The 17,570-nt window shown below is 32.8% G+C and overlaps 1 protein-coding gene and 1 non-coding gene across 6 annotated transcripts in view; both read left to right on the top strand.

The window, feature by feature from the left end:
* The window catches only part of LOC126714736 (protein SIEVE ELEMENT OCCLUSION B-like), an 87,955-nt gene extending 74,952 nt beyond the window's left edge, over positions 1-13,003 (top strand). Inside the window, exons 6-13 of one of the 5 annotated variants that reach the window (XM_050415017.1) lie at positions 196-249; positions 1,514-1,567; positions 2,814-2,867; positions 10,254-10,636; positions 10,883-10,992; positions 11,153-11,295; positions 11,425-11,907; positions 12,072-13,002. In XM_050415017.1, the coding sequence (XP_050270974.1) occupies positions 196-249; positions 1,514-1,567; positions 2,814-2,867; positions 10,254-10,636; positions 10,883-10,992; positions 11,153-11,295; positions 11,425-11,907; positions 12,072-12,734 (1,944 nt within the window). In that variant the 3' untranslated portion in view covers positions 12,735-13,002. Of the gene's footprint in view, positions 1-195; positions 250-1,513; positions 1,568-2,813; positions 2,868-10,253; positions 10,637-10,882; positions 10,993-11,152; positions 11,296-11,424; positions 11,908-12,071 lie in introns of all 5 variants that reach the window. The other 4 variants (XM_050415018.1, XM_050415014.1, XM_050415013.1 and 1 more) reach the window with 4 other exon arrangements.
* A 1,699-nt stretch (positions 13,004-14,702) lies between these two features.
* TRNAT-UGU (transfer RNA threonine (anticodon UGU)) lies at positions 14,703-14,774 on the top strand. Its single transcript has one exon. It is a non-coding gene; the product is annotated as a tRNA-Thr (tRNA).
* Positions 14,775-17,570: the final 2,796 nt, after the last annotated feature.

Below are 17,570 nucleotides of genomic sequence, written 5' to 3'. Positions count from 1 at the left end.
ATAAGAGCACATTTTACAATAAAAAATGAAATTGAGAAAAATAAAGTACTGTCCCGATAAATATTAGACCAATTATATTTTTTTTAAGAGCATCATTGGACTAACTCAAATATTTGGGGTGGTCAACTCTTAGTTTTGTAGGCCAACTCTTATATATGTATTCATTTTCTAATTACTGAATGTATTATTTTGCAGGAAGCTGCCTTGCTTGAGACGTTGTTGTATACAATCGACCAAACTGCTAATAAGGTTACAACAAATCACTATTGCAAATTTAAATGATGCTAGAAATATTATAAGTTTTACTATAAAAATCTTACAACCTAAATTTTAAGTAAAAGACAAAAAAAAAATTATAAAATCTATTATTATTATGTTGTTGATGTGTACAATAATAACAAATCATATTCATTAGCACATTAGTTTGAAAATTTTTGTAATTATATTTGATGTTGTTTTAATATTGTTTTACAAGATTTTAATGATGCATATTATATAACGCAATTATTTCTCAAAAAATCCAATAATCAATTATGTTAGAAAAATGGATTTAATTAAGCAGGAGGTTGGCTAACTTTGAGTCAAAATAAAAATGGGACTTGCAAATCGTTTGAGGTTGGTCTGAGTTGGATTGTATTCTTCCCTTTGAAAGAATGATGTCAAGTTGTCACTTGTTCAAGTTAAGGAGTGACTGAGAAATTAACTCATATAATGCCTTACTTAAACATTGGTGAAAGTAGCTAAAAATGAATGATCACTCACGTTGGAAATGTTATAAACATTTTGTGTATTATATTAGTATAATATGTGTCATATTTATCACATATATTCTTGATTGAGTCAAAATCAAGAACAATTAACATTTTCTTTGATTTTAGTCTCAATCAGGGATCATTTATCTCCAGTGGTGAAATCAAGAATTGTTTTTTGGAAGGGGGGGAATCAACTTGTGACACTAATATATTAGTCAACACACACACACTTTGTTATTTGATAAGTTACACACACACACACACACACACACACACACAAAATCGTAGTATTTTCTATCAAAATTATGTTTGTTTCTAAATTTTTGCTAAAGTGTGTAAAACATATTTTAATTGAACTAATGAAATTTTCAAAAACATAAATGATCCAAATCTTGGAACAACATGTTTGGAGCTATCTTATTCTAATACTTATGCGGCAACTAAAGAGACATTTCATGGGTATTTTTAGTCACAAGATTTTTTTTAATGAGTCAATGACTTGTTTAATCACCACATAATAGGTTGAAAAGATAGATCCAAACATGCTTGGTGCCAAGCGTTATAAAAAATTAACAAATAAAAGAGAACATTTTATAATAAAAATGAAATTGAAAAAAATAAAGTACTGTCTCGATAAGTATTAGACCAAATTTTTTTAATAGCTCATTGGACTAACTCAAATATTTGGGGGAGTCTTATTTTTGTACACCAACTCTTATATATGTTTTCATTTTCTAATTACTGCTTGTATTATTTTGCAGGATGTTGCCTTGCTTGAGAGGCTGTTGAATACAATCGACCAAACTGCTAAAAAGGTTACTACAAATCACTATTACAAAATTGAATTATACTAAAAATATTATAAATTTTACTATAAAAATCTTACAAACTAATGCACCAATTTTAAGTACAAGACAAAAAAAAAATTAAAATTAAAATCTATTATTACTAATGACAAATTATATTCTTTAGCACACTAGTTTGTAACTTTTTGTAATAATATTAGATGTATTTTTAATATCGTTTTACAAGATTTTCATGCTGCATATTATATAACTTATTATATAGCGCAATTATTTCTCAAAAAATCCAATAATCTAAGTTAGAAAAATGTATTTTTTTTAAGCCAGTTGTTGGCTAACTTTGAGCCGAAATTAAAATGGGACTTGCAAAATCTTTTGAGGTTGATCTGAGTTGGATTGTATTCTTTTTTGTGAAAGAATAATGTCAAGTTAAGGAGTGATTGAGAAATTGACTCATATAATGCCTACTTAAACATTGATGATGGTGAAAGTAGCTAAAAATGCATGATCCCCCACCTTGGAAATGTTATAAACACTTTCTGGGTTGTGTTAGTATAATATGTGCCATATTTATCGCATATATTCTTGATTGAGTTGAAATCAAGAACAATCAACATCGTCTTTGATTTTAGTCTCAATCAAGGATCATTTGTCCCCAAGGGCAGAGTTAGGAATTTTTGTTTGGGGACCGAGTTGTGACACAAATATATTAGTCAAGACACACACACACACACACTTTTTTATTTGATAAGTTCTATATACACACACCAAAAAAAAATCACAGTATTTTCTTTCAAAATTATGTTTGTTTCAAATTGCATATGAAGGAGAGTAAAAAATATTTCAATTGAAATAAAAAAAAAAAAAAATTCAAAAACAGAAATGATCCAAAACTTGGAGCACCAAGTTTGGCTCTAAACATGTCTAACCCATTATGTGGCAACTAAAGAGACATTTTATTGGTAGTTTTAGTCACAAGAATTTTTTTTAATGAGTCAATAACTTATTTAATCGCCATATAATGGTTGAAAAGATAGGTCCAAACCTGTTTGGTTCCAAGCTTCATAAAAAATTTAAAAGAGCATCATTGAAGAAAATTAAGCACTGTGTCGATAACTATTAGACCATTTATTTTTTTGTAAGAGCATCATTGGACTAACTTAAATATTTGGGGGGGGGGTGTCAACTCTTATTTTTGTAGGCCAACTCTAATATTTGTTTTCATTTTCTAATAATAGCTTGTATTTGTTTTTTGCAGGATGCTCCCTTGCTTAAGACGTTGCTTTATATGATCGACCAAATTTCTAATGAGGTTACAACAAATCACTATTATTAATTTATTGATGCTAGAAATATTATATGTTTTACTATAAAAATCTTACAATCTAATGTTCCAATTTTAAGTACAAGAAAAATAATAATTTATAAAATCTATTATTACTATGTTGTTGATGTGTACACTAATGATAAATCACATTCATTATCACATTAGTTTGTAACTTTTTTAATAATATTAGGTGTAGTTTTAATATTGTTTTACAAGATTTTCATGCTGCATATTATATAACATATTATAACACAATTTTTTCTCAAAAAATCCAATAATCAATTATCTTAGAAAAATGGATTTGTTAAGTGGGTGGTTGGCTAATTTTGAGCCAAAATGGGACTTGCAAGTCCTCTAAGGTAGGTCTGAGTTGGATTGTATTCTTCTCTATTAAAGAATAACGTCAAGTTTTCACTTATTCAAGTTAAGGAGTGATTGAGAAATTGACCCATATAATGTCTACTTAAATATTGGTGAAAGTAGCTGAATGTTCAAATAGTGTGTAAAATACCTTAAACGTTTAGACCCTCAAATAACAAATTACCAATATGTATGTGTGGAATATGAACATAAGCTTAAAACAGAATTAATAAATAATATAAACCAAATAAAATCACAACCATAGCAGAAATTAAATGGCAAAGATTAAGGAAAGGGAGATGCACACACAAAGACAACACAGCGATGTGTTATCGAAAAGGAAACCAAAGTCCTTGGCGTAAAACCTCTCCGCCACCCTCCAAGTGATCAATAATCCACTAGAGAATGAAGTTGGGAAACATGAACAGCAGAAGACCCTTCAAGCCTAATCTACCCAATGTACCTAAACCCTCCAAACTTCTTGCTCCAACGAGGTTACGCCGAACCTTTGTCCTCTCTAGCTTACCGGATTCCGTTATAGCCCATAGTATCAACCAATATCAATTGGTCCCTTCCTAACTGCTTCCCAAGCACCAAATAGCCTTCTCACAGATATGGGTATGGTGAGAAAATGATTTGGCTAAATGTACCTCTCAAAAATGTAACAATGGAGAGGGTAAGAGTAGAGGAATTTTGGAGAATCAAAGGATGAAGATTGTGGACGAGTCAATCTTGTTTTTCTCTAGGGTTTCTCTCTCAAAATTCTCTCTAGAAGCTCTCTACATTTCGTGGGTATAAGGGTCTATATACAGTAAGGTGTGTATGGAATGCGAAGAGTCAGTTTTGTAACAAACAAGGTGTTTTGCAACTTGGCCTCGCGACTTGACTGAGTCGCGAGTCCAAGTCGTGAGCTAATTGCCTGGCCAAACTGGAAGATTTGTCCTGTAGTGCAACAGTTGGCGTGACCCTTCAGCTCCCCTGCATGCTTCACACGTGTGCCAGCTTTGGCAACTTGCAAGCTGCGAGCCAGTCGCAAGATCTAGTCGCGAGGCCCTGTTGAGTGCACACTCTTGAGCTTTTTTCTTGACATTCTCTCTCACACTACCCTTACATGATTCCCACCTAAATACAGGGTTTCTAAATGCTGAATTATAAGCAAATTTGACACGGAATAAAGCCAACAAGATGGTTGATTAAATTCAACCTTACAGTAGCTAAAAATGCATAATCCCCCACCTTGGAAATGTTATAAACATTTTGAGGGTTGTGTTTGTGTAATATGTGTCATAGTTACCGCATATATTCTTGATTGAGTTAAAATCAAGACCAATCAACATTGTCTTTGATTTTTGTCTCAATCACGGATCATTTCTTCCCAAGGGTGGAGCCAGGAATTTTTGTTTAGAATGGCTAAGTTGTAACACTAATATATTAGTCAAGACACACACGCGCACACAAATACACACACACACTTATTTTTCTTTTTCTTTTAGTTTTTTTTTTTTAGATAAAAAAAAAATCTTACTATTTTCTATTAAAATTTTGTTTGTATCAAATTACATACCAAAGTGAGTAAAAAATATTTTAATTGAACTTATAAAATTTTCAAAAACATAAATGATCCAAAACTTGTTGTAACAAGTTTGGCTCCAAACATGTTTAGATCTATCTTATTCTAACCCTTTATGTGGCAACTAAAAAGATATTTCATGGATACTTTTAGTCACAAGAATTTTTTTTATTGCGTCAGTGACTTGTTTCATCGCCACATAATAGGTTGAAAAGATAGGTCCAAACATGCTTGGTGCCAAGCTTTATAAAGAAATTTACATATATAATAGCACACTAATTCTTTAATTACTTTTTAATAAATTATTACCATTCACATAATATGACTAAATTATATTTTTAAATTCATTCAAACTAATTCTTAAAATTTAAAAATAAATCAACTAAAAAATCAACTAATAGCACACTAATTCTTTAATTACTTTTTAATAAATTATTACCATTCACATAATATGACTAAATTATATTTTTAAATTCATTCAAACTAATTCTTAAAATTTAAAAATAAATCAACTAAAAAAATTAAAATTAGAGTAATAAAATAAACTTGTATAGATGGTGGGTCAGGTTAGGTAAAGGTGGTTGGTAAAAAAAAAAAAACTATCATCCCAAATCCAACTCAACCTAAAACTAAAAATAAAATTCTAACCCAACCTAACCATCCACCCCCAGAATCAACTAAACACTTCGGGTTGGGTTAGCTTAAGTCGGTTTGGATGGGTAGGTGAGTTGGATACACACTCCTAACGAGCACCCACACATCCTCATGTGCCACTAGGGAGTTTAGAAGCTGCCTCCATTTGCCACCATGTGTCACATGTCTCTCCCACATGCTCACCCATGACAACATACTCCATGTGCCTTCATGCGTGATACACATTCCTTTACCCGATCCACCATGTTTCACCATTGGGCTTTGCCAAGTTAGCCCTAATGAGTTTAGCGAATATTGTCATGTCAATTTCACATTAGACTACCACATCACGAAAGCCACGTCACCTAACATGTTTCACCATATCAGTTCCTCCTACCATGTCAACAAGGTTGATGTCATACTAATGTCAACAACATTCGTGTGTTGACCCAATCTAACGAACTCCAATCTAACCCAACCCAGACACATTTGATTCGTCATTTAGGTTAGTTTTGATCCATGAACCCGATTCGACCCAATTCTTTGACTTTAGCTAATATGCCTTCGAAAAAAAATGGTAACACATTTTTTTCCCAAGGCTCAGTAAAATTAAGTTAAGCATCCTATCACCATCAAGTTGGATGGACCCACCAACTACTTGGTCCTAAAAAAATGGTAGTTAGGGGTGTACAACCAACTTGTCAATCCGCAAAACCGACCCTATACAACCCAACATGTTGAGTTGGGTTGGTTTTTAGGGGTTGGTGAGTTGGGTTGGAATTTTTTTTTATACGATGGTTCAAGTTAGGTATGGGTCAACAGATTCGTAAATCCGCCTAATCCAACCCAATACACCTATATTTAATATATGTTTAAAAAATATATTATATAATTTTATTATTTACTCTTTTGTTTATTAACTGAGTTGGGATAGCTAGAACTATATGATATTCTGTTAACTATAAAATAATAAAACTAGTTTATGTTTATTTTGTTTCTCAGCTGAGTTGATTTGAACTTTGAAGCATTAATAAAGTAGTATGTGACTTTGTGTTGGTTTGATGATATGCTCAAGTTTATTAGATTATAAATTTGCTCTTATTTGTGTTGATATTGTTTTAATGCTCAATTAAAAATAATAAATAATAACAAACTAAACCATGAGTCCAACCCAATTTAGGTGAGTTGGACCCCTATGATAGGTTGGGTTATGTTCGGTTAAAATGAATTGACCCCTTGCAAATTAATTAATTACCCAAGTTAATTAATTAGGTTCAATTACATACAATAGCGTGGCAGCACAAACAAATCACCAATTATATTTAATGCAGCAAAAAATAAATTTTACACAGGTGATTTGTTTATGAATGGGGAAAACTACTGAGGCAAAACCCCACCGGGTGATTTTAAGGTCACCACTCCCAAGAATCCACTATTATCAATCACAAGCGGTTACAAGTATAAGAAATCTTACCAAACCCTTTGGCCTATCCCGAAATACCAACCTACAGTTGAACCTTACCCCAATACCTAAATTGGACTTGTATTGTAGTGGAAATCTTTCTGTTCAATGCACAAATTCCAGTACGTGACTAACCAATGATGCACGGATCCCAGTACATGACTAACTCCAGCAACTTGAAGAGGTTGTTGGTTGCAAAGTTCTTCAGTTCATCAACAATGAAAATCAGGAAGCTCCTTGGTTACAAAACTCTTGGCATAAAGACGCAATAGCTTCTTTTAGAGAGAACAAGACACTATGTCACTTTTTGCATGCGCAACAGCCTTTAAAATAATTCTTATATATGTTTAGAATTGTGAGAAAAGAAACCCTATACAAATATACAAGCATGGGCCGAAAATCAGATCTGGAATTTCTAATTTTGTAAGTCTCGACAGAAACAACTTGTGTCGAGCTTCTGTCGAGTTTCAACATTAAATCTCGATAGAAAGGATTCTGTCGAGCTTTGATGAACAGCTCTTCTTTACTTATTTCTTGGTCAGATCTTCATGGTTTTAACACTTGACTTGAACTCTTGTTTCTTGAAGTATTAAACTCATCCTAGATCTACCCAATTACAAGTAAAATACATTTTGTTAAAGAATTAGCCAATTACATAAAATATGTCCCTAACAGGTTAGGTTTTATTTTTATTTTTTTTAACCTGACCATAGTGGGTCGGATTGAAAAATCCCTCAACCCGACCCATTAACACATTCCTAATGGCAGTATTTCTCAAAGGCAGAAAAAATGAAAAATGTGGTAGTATGTCATCAGTTCCATGTCAAAGCCGAAGCCTATGCCAAAAGACATATCTAATGATTTGGAAAAGTGGGAGAGCATCTACTACAAGATTCTCTCTTGATTTATCAAGACTTTTGTTCCTTTAATCAACAGTCTTCTCCCACATCTTGGAAAGCAAAGGCCGCTTGGGACTTTATGGCTAATTGTTACAATTGCACTCATGATTCAACATTGAAATTCCAAAATGAGTCCATACTCTATTTGATGCGCCAAGGACCAATCCAATCTACTTTTTATTATTACTCGCAAAAATTTTCTATATGGGACCAAGTATCAAGACCAACATCCGTTCATGGATTTTATGATGTCTTTGTGAAGATTTAGGGTCTATTTGGATTGAGGGGAGTAGAGTAGAGTAGAGTAGAATTGGCGCAAAATAGTTCAAACTTTTAGGACAATCTATAATTTAACATGGTATCAAAACACAAGAACCTAAATTCAATCTTTGTCTCTTCCACTTTACCTCCTATTTAAATTCTCACATGTTGGGCTTTACCTATTAAAAGGTAGTTTCAGCCTACACGTGAGGGGAGAGTGTTAGAACTTAGAATTATGTGGTTAAATGATTAAATTTATCATATCCTAATAAATTAAACTTTTGCTACAATCGGTAATTTAACACAAAATAAGCCTGAATCACTGCCCCAGGGATGTTTACCCCACCATTATAATCAACTAGTAAGTTACCAGTGCGATGCACAGATAATATTGTAATGTTTTATATAAGATGGTTTTGGCGAATGTTGTATATATAATATACCATAATTGTCATAGAATTTTATTAGTAATGAGTTTATATTAAAAAACAACAATTATAAATTGCACACACATATCCATTATAATTATTTAATTGAAGTAGTGAGAAAAAAAAAAAAAAACACACACACACACAAAACTTTGGAGGATATTATAGAATAAAATTTAATATAGAATGTGTCTTTCTCCTTAATTCTAAAACAAAATATGCATCCCTAACATCACAGTCAATCACATCATTTACAAAACCTACAAATCCATAATGTCCGACCTTAACATCAAAATCGTAATTACCGTTGTCACTTAATATAAAATGCAAGCCCTCCTTCCTTGGTTATTGCCAACACATATGGGTTAATATTAGATGAAACAACAATATTAGAATTAGGTAGATGTCGTTGAAAGATTGAAAGTAAATGGCATTAGTTTTTGTCTATGTGTATTTGACATGAGATTGCATGAACGGCTATGGGTAGGTATATATAAAGAGGTAAAAGTGCAAGCGGTGAAAATGGTGAATTAAAATGCAAAGATTTTTTTTGTGTATGTGTGAGGGATGAAAAGTCTTGAAACATTAAACCAAATGATACAAAGAATATTTATTTTTTAATTAGAAAAGTCTTGAAATATTAAACCAAATGAAACAAAAAGTCAATATTTAATTTGTTCTTATTTCTGATGTAGAACTTGAGAATATTCCAATTCTTTTTGCATAGAATTTGCCACTTAGGAATACCTCATACTTTCCTATGTGAGGTCTTTATATATATATATATATATATATATATATATATATATATATTGATTGATTGGGTAATTTCTTTCATAGTCACATTCTACCATATCAAGATGTTAACAAGCTCACTAAATTCATTTTAACTAAACGCAAACCCTTAAGTCCATAAGGGCTTCTTGAATCTACAAAGAACTTTAGAATCCAGCTAAATTAAAGAATATCTCAATTTTTTGAAAGCAATTTATTTATTTTCATTTTACAAATTCCAAGCCTATATTAAAAATTGCATAGAACTTAATTATTTTTTTTTCTTGTTAAAATATTCCTAAACACATCTTAGTATGCATTACTATAATAGGACTCTAATTTCACTAAGAAACCCTTTAAAAAATAAAAATAAAAAAATAAAAAATAAAAAAACTTAAAATCTAGAAAGTAAAATCTATATCCTAAATACGATGATTTTTTTTTTTTTTTTCCTCCTTAGATAGTGTTTTTGTTCACTATGTTATTTCTCCAGACCAGTGTGTATGTTCACCTTGCACCTGGTTTGAGTTGTTGCAATTTTCCCTATAAATACATTGTCCCTCATTCATTCTGTTGACCTTTTGTCTTCATTTTTGGATATAAGAGTCCAAAATGTCTATCAAAGAGTAAAACACAGTTTTATATGCTAGGTACATGAATTGTTAAGTTTCTTTTGGTGTAAGAAATCATCTTATCTTGGGAGATAAACGCTTAGGAAACTCAAAGCATCATTGTGAGAGATGAAATTTGACTTAAGGACATAATGTAAAATACTAACCATGATCAAAAATGATCTTTCTCTCTTATTTTCTTCTTAGACTGTAAGTTTCATGTGTTAATTTAATTATTATAAGTTAGAACAATTTACATTTTTGTTGTTGTTTTGTTTACCAAATCACAAATAATAAATACCTGCATTGTACTGTATTGTACCCACTAACTTCAACATTAACAATTTGAAATATATAATATGTGAATTTTCAGCTAGCTTACATGGCTTCGAGTGGCACGAAAGAACATATAACGACAGTCACAATATTTAACATGCTAGCAAACTATAAATGGGGTGATAAGTTGGTACTGACACTCTTCGCTTTTGCTTGGAACTATGGACAATTCGATGCTCAAACTGAGCACGGTGCACCATTGAAACCCAAGCTCAATATACTTAAAGATCTAATCGGGACGGCATTGGAAGTAATCCATTGTGTCATTGAGTTTAATGAACTACCATCCAAGTATATCACATTGGAGGTACCAGCATTATCCTCTGCCATGGACCAGATTCCAAGTGCTGCCTATTGGACTGTCAGGAGTATCGTGGTCTGCACATATCAAATTGTTAGCTTCACTAGCAAGCGCTACGAGTATGTTTTCCTGTCCAATATCCCAACTTGTAATTCTCATGTAAATCTTTCATTTAGATAAAATGTGGCATTTATATGTAAAGTTTATTAAACATTTCTTGAAATTTATATACTTAGTAATTGACTTTTTTTTATTAAAAAAAAAAAATTATCTAAATTGTTTTACAAGTAGTGTAAATTTTAAGCATATAAAATGTTCATAAGGAGTTTAACTTTAACACTGCAAAAAATGGCTATTGATTGCAGGTTTGCGTTATCCACCATAGAAGCATGGGAGCCATCCACCCTGGCTCTCAAGCTCAAAACCATACTTGAGGATCTTAGGAAGAAGATGAAAGAGTGCATTCAATACATTGGTAAGCCAGTTTTATGTTGTGTTACAAACCATATTTAATTTGTATACGCAATGAAATAAAAATGAATACATAAACTTGACATACATGTGAAAACGATGTTGCATAATCTATTACATAAGATACCACCATGTATATGCTGAAATCCTCCTATTCAATGCAGAGAAGATGAGGGATATTGAGTCTTATCAAATGCTTGTCGATCTCTTTAAAATAAACCAAACTGACAACATGAAGCCTGTTAAGGCCCTGATTTGCCCTAGGGATGATGTGCAGGCGCTTGTTGATGGTACCACCAAGAAAAGGGTCGGCAATCTTCTAACACATATCATTATCATTACTAAAGCAAAATTACTGATATAACCATTTAAGTTGTGATAGTATAATTAGTTACCTGATTATCTATATATAACTGTTTCATTTTGGGAAACCCAGGTTAACCTCGATGTTCTTAGGAAGAAGAATGTGCTATTGCTCATTTCAAGTCTACATATCTCTGAAGATGAGCTGATGATTCTTAATCTGATTTATAACGAGTCTAGGGTCCTTGAAATGAGATCTCAGAGTCCGTATGAGATTGTGTGGATTCCCATTGTGGACCAGTTAACTGATGTCAGACAAAGGCGTTTTGAGTTGCTGCGGGCTCAAATGACATGGTACTCAGTGTACCACCCTTCCATAATATCCACAGCATCCGTCAAGATCATCAGGGAGGAGTGGCACTTCAAGGACAAGCCTATCCTTGTAGTCCTAGACCATCAAGGGAGAGTAGTGTCCCCCAATGCAATTCACATGATGTGGATTTGGGGAAGCCATGCTTTCCCTTTCACTACCTTGAGAGAAGAAGATCTTTGGAGAGAGGAGGCTTGGAGGCTAGAGCTGCTAGTGGATGGCATTGACCCTACCATATTGAACTGGGTAATTATATGTGTGTGTGTGTTTGCGCACAAATACACTCCCTAAGAAAAAAATGTTATAATAATTATGAAATAATTAAATTAACTATTTCCTAACAGTTTAATTTTTTTGGATAATAAGGATTTATCATAGTAATTCACATTTCCCTCTTTTTCATTGAACAGATTAAAGAAAGAAAATACATTTTCGTGTATGGAGGGGATGACATGGAGTGGATTCGGAAATTTACAAAGGAAGCAAAAGCAGTTGCAGCGACTGCACGCATACCCTTAGAGATGGTGTATGTAGGAAAAGCCACAAAAAAGGAGCAAGTGAAGCGAGTGATAGCGAACATTGTACAGGAAAAACTCAGTTACTGCTGGCCAGACCCAACCATGATATGGTTCTTTTGGATGCGGCTTGAGAGCATGCTGTTCTCAAAGTTTCAGCTAGGCAAGGATGAGGAACACGACCTTATGATGCAACAAATCAAGAGGGTGCTTAGCTTTGACAGAGAAGGCACATGGGCACTGCTTAGCAGAGGGTCTAGTGTGTTGGTTAATGAGCATGGAAACATTCTCTGGTCTGCCTTGTTTGAGTATGATCAATGGAAAGAAAATGTGCCACTGCAGGGTTTTGACGCTGCTTTTCAAACCTATGTTGCCACGCTTCGTGGTAATTCTCACCCTTGTTGCCGCTTTGAGTTCTCTCACTATGCTGGAAAAAACCCAGAAAGCATGAAGTGTCCTGAGTGCCACCACTACATGGAGAAATACACCACTTTCCTCTGCTGCCACGATGAAGGCATTGTTCCAAGCTTACTTGCACTAAGTACTACTAATACTTAAACCCACTAGCATTTTCCTTAATGAATATGGCGGCTATATGCTTATGTTGCTGGTTCTAAATAAGAGAACAATGTAAATAAATAAATAAATATAAATATATATATATATATATATATATATATAATAATGTGTGTTTTATTTATTTATTAATTTATTTTCTTCTTTCATCTTATATGTGTAAAAGAATTGAGAGTGAGATGTCCTCTCAATTGCCACTTTCTACTGCTTATGTATCCAATTTGAAGGAATAAATAAAAATTATATGTGTGTTGTAATAATCTTCTATGATTATATATATATATATATATATATATATATATATTATACAAGATAGAAATTCTATTCTAACTTAATCTAAGTATATATATGCGTGAAACTCTTTCATAAAGGCTTGAATTCTAACATTTGCTCGTCACACCCCACAAGCACTTATATTAGTGAATAATAATACTATTTCAAAAAAGTTTGTTGAGTGTTTAATATGCATGATAAATTGAGAAAGCGCCAAAACCATTTCGTTCCTTTCAAATCTAACTTTTGTCTTGATTGATATTATATTATGGACATGGATTTCCTCCAAACATGTTTGGAGGAAATGCTGCAAACAAGGAAGGCTGTCAGTTAAATAGGAAGACACTTAAGCTTGGAGGCATGTGCAACACACATGACCCATTTTAAGTGAAGAGCTGTTAACCTAATGTTAACAGCATTAGCCAAATAGTCACACCTCTCACCCACAGCAACAGTCACACCTCTCTCTCATCTCCTCCATAGCGCTTCCTCTCTCTCAACCTCTGGCCACCTCTGTTTTTCTTCAGCAACCTCAGACCGGCAAGGGCATTTACTCTCTCAATCTAACCCAGACGGCACACAGCCAAGCCAAGCCCCTCTCATCCTCCTCCACCTCTGTTTTTCTCAGAACCCCAAATCGGAAAAAACTAAAGGATATATCAACTTGAACAAAATATCTCTCTATCTTTCTTTCTTTCTATCAAAAAAGTCAAATTTATCAAAACACCACCCAACACACAGACTTATAATACAAGTAGAGAAAGGAGCAAACGTGTGTCTGTTTTTGGCTTTTTTGATCTCTTTGGAGCTAATTCAAATTCACCAAATAAAATCAATATTAAAATTTACCCCAAAAAAAAAAAAAAAAGTGAGCTTGAATTCATAAAAATCTCCGATCTTTCAATGGACTCCGATTTCTGGACCTCTCATCTTGTCGTCGCCAAGCGCCAATACACACTTCAGCACCACCATCAGAGCTCCCACTTAGGTGAGTACCTCCATATCCAATTTGGTTTTTTTTTTTTTTTTTTTTTTTTTTTTTTTTTAAGGTTTGGTTTTTTGGGTTTCTCATTTTTCAATGTTTTTTGTTTTGTTTTGTTGGGGTTGGATTTAGATCGGTTGGGCATCGATAATTTTAAGGTGGAGGACGAGGTCCGACCCGATTTCCCATGTCCATATTGCTACGATTCCTTGCTAATCTGGGGTTCTAAGAAAAATAGAGGTGGAGGAGGATGAGAGGGGCTTGGCTTGGCTATGTGCCATCTGGGTTAGATTGAGAGAGTAGATGCCCTTGCCGGTCTGAGGTTGCTGAAGAAAAACAGAGGTGACCCGAGGTTGAGAGAGAGGAAGCTCTGTGGAGGAGATGAGAGAGAGGTGTGACTATTGCTATGGGTGAGAGGTGTGACTGTTTGGCTAACGCTGTTAACGTTAGGTTAATAGCTCTTCACTTAAAATGGGTCATGTGCATTGCACATGCCTCCAAGCTTAAGTGTCTTCCTATTTAACTGACAATTGTCCCTGTTTGCAGCATTTCATCCAAATATGTTTGGACGAAATCCATGTCCTTATATTATTTAATCCCAAGCAGGTTGAACCGGATACCGTTATGTAGTTCCACATTTTTGTAAAGCAAAACCTGCAATTAAAATTAGTTTTGCAAAGAAATCAGTTGCATCTGCCCCTATAGCTCAATGGTAGAGCGTCAGTCTTGTAAACTGAAGGTTTGTAGTTTGATCCTGCATGGGGGCATATTTACATTTGATTTTTTTTTTTTTTTTAATTTTGACAAATCCACTATTGGACCAAACCATTACATGAGGCTCTTCTCCTTTTTTTTTTTTTTTTTTTTTTTGTGGTTTAGTTTCATAATATTTTATTCATCCCAATTTGAGGTTTAAGTGTAAGTTCGATCATATTATGCATTTGAGAACTATTGGTACAGATAGGAGTGTCATGAGGCTATCCATAAAAAATGAATACCGAAACAATTTTGAAATCATTTGTTTGTTGTAAATGTGTTCATAATTTTATGCATTTGTGGGTGTATTAATTTTTTGTGCTATATCTCATTCACTCCTAAATATTTTTGTGATTGGAAAATGCATCAACCACAAATGAGAATAAACGGAAACTATTAACATTTTAAAAATTATAAAAGCTTTTGAGAACATGCGTAGCGTGGGTGAAGAGGTTAGTCTATATTTATGTCTTTAAAAATATTATGAATTAACAAAAATTTTAAATTATTATACTTCTGTGACACAAATAACATTTTACTTTCTATCTTTCAATAAATAAAAAATAAAAAAAAATAAAAAAATAAAAAAGAAAGAAGAAGATATTTACCAAATAATAGTTGAATAAACCAAAATAATGCAAAATTGTGTACACTCCCACTTTGGATCTTCACATGTTCATTGATAGGGATAAGAGAAGATATAAACTCTTGAGCATTTCATAATTATTTGAAGTGCCAAATTTTCTAAACTATTGAAACTCAAATTCAACAAATTAAAAGGTGTTTAAGTAAAGGTCCAATGATAATAATATCTTTTCTGTAGCAAAATGATAATGATATCTTTTATTGTGACTAGTTGAAATCCCACCTCTCCACCCAATATATGATTATAAAAAAATAAAAATTAAAAATCATCAAATTAAACCATCTAAATAGTTAGAATCTTCTAAAAAATATAAAAATCTAAACAATCAGAACTGTTTAACATATTCATCCACTAGAACAAATATCAACCAAATAACAACAAAATTACATGATGTCTTCAATTCATAGTAGCAATACACCATATCTTGTTCCTACAAATACACGAATATACTCTCTCAATTGGGCATTTTTGCAAAAAACTTTCACTTCAATGCTTTACACAATAGTTTCCTTCATAAGAAAATTTTGAAAGATTTAATGATACAGAATGTCAAATTAAAAACCATAACAAAAAACAATGTTCAAACTTTGTTTTGAGATTTGTACCTTCACCAGAAAACTTTCCAATTGGATTGTCTAAATGGAACTTCTGGAACTCCTAAAATATATGCACAAATCAGATTATATAACAACAATCATATGAAACATTTATCTAAATGACACTTTGAGTATCCTGATTCCCAACTATATTATTCTCAGCCTTGAAAAGCAATGAGAAATGAAGAAAGATCATATCTCTCCAATTTGCCAATCCTATACTTGAGAGTTACTTTTTCATTATTAAAAAATATATAATTTAAGGTATATAGACATGGTAATTTGGTGTTCGAACTTCGAAGTTTCTTTATACTAATGGAAATTTAAGACCTCGTAAAAAATGGAAATTTTGACTGTACGTACTTCCATTAACAAAAGCAACAGTAATATATAGAAGTAGTAGTGAACAATACTATTTGAAGGAAAAAATTGGCCTTGCCCTTTTTAAAAAAACAATCCAGCATTTTGCCCTCTTTCCCAAACTAATTAGGAAAATGCCCCTCTTTTAAAACTTAATTTTCTCAAAATCGAGTTAAGCCCTATAGTGGCATTTTTAAGGAGCCTATAGCAACGTTTTAAGGACCTATAGTGGCGTTTTGTAACTCGATCTCCATGAAGTCGAGTTATAGGTAAAAAAAAAAGAAAAAAAAATTGCATGTTACTCGACTTCATGGAGATCGAGTTACAAAATGCCACTATAGATCCTTAAAATGTCGCTATAGGCTCCTTAAAAACGCCACTATAGGGCTCTAGAAAAATTTTTTTTTTATAACTTGATTTTGAGAAAATCGAGTTTCAAAAAAGAGGTATTTCCCTAATTAGTTTGGGAAATGGGGCAAAATACTAGATTTTTTTTTTTGAAAGGGACATTTGCCCATTTTCTCCCTATCTTGAGTATTCACCCATAAACACATCATGGTTTGGGTTGATCATTAATCTTTTGGAATTTCAAACCCATTGCCACCAACAATTCACCGAAGTGAATTGAAACTCAAAAGTGATGATGCTCCTGCGACAAAAAATCTATTAGTTAAAAAATTCGAGATCTTGTGCGTTTTTTTTTTTTTTTTAATTATCTAACATGAACTAAAAGAAAATGTTGAGTAAATACATTTTGGATTTTGTTTTGAGTGGCTCCCTCCAGCACGTAGTCACCTGTTACCAAAATGCAAAATGGTTGTCACTCTTGGTATAAAAAGAGAGGACTTGGGCATAGGGATGGGGAGAGATTGGATAACATTATAATTGCTTGATGATAATAGGGAAATTTGAAATTGTTGGGTGGAAGTAGATGTGGCAAGCGGGCAGGTCAGGTCGGGTCAATCAGGTGCGTGTTGAGTTGAGTTGGTCCGTATTTTTCAAACAAACTTTTTATAAAAAAAATTACAAAAACAAATCAATGGAAACATTTAGAGAGAATGAATAAAATTAATCAAAGAAATGAATTGCACCTAATGCCACCTGTTAATATCCTTCCAATACTGACAGTTTTAAGCATGACTAAAATTCTTATAGTAATGAATTCATGATGAAAAAGTCATCAATGTTAATAACTCACTATCAAA

Source organism: Quercus robur, chromosome 2 (assembly GCF_932294415.1).
Source record: "Quercus robur chromosome 2, dhQueRobu3.1, whole genome shotgun sequence".
In the NCBI taxonomy this organism is placed as follows: domain Eukaryota; kingdom Viridiplantae; phylum Streptophyta; class Magnoliopsida; order Fagales; family Fagaceae; genus Quercus; species Quercus robur.
Note: the sequence above shows the minus strand (reverse complement) of the source record. Positions and strands in the feature narration are given on the sequence as shown.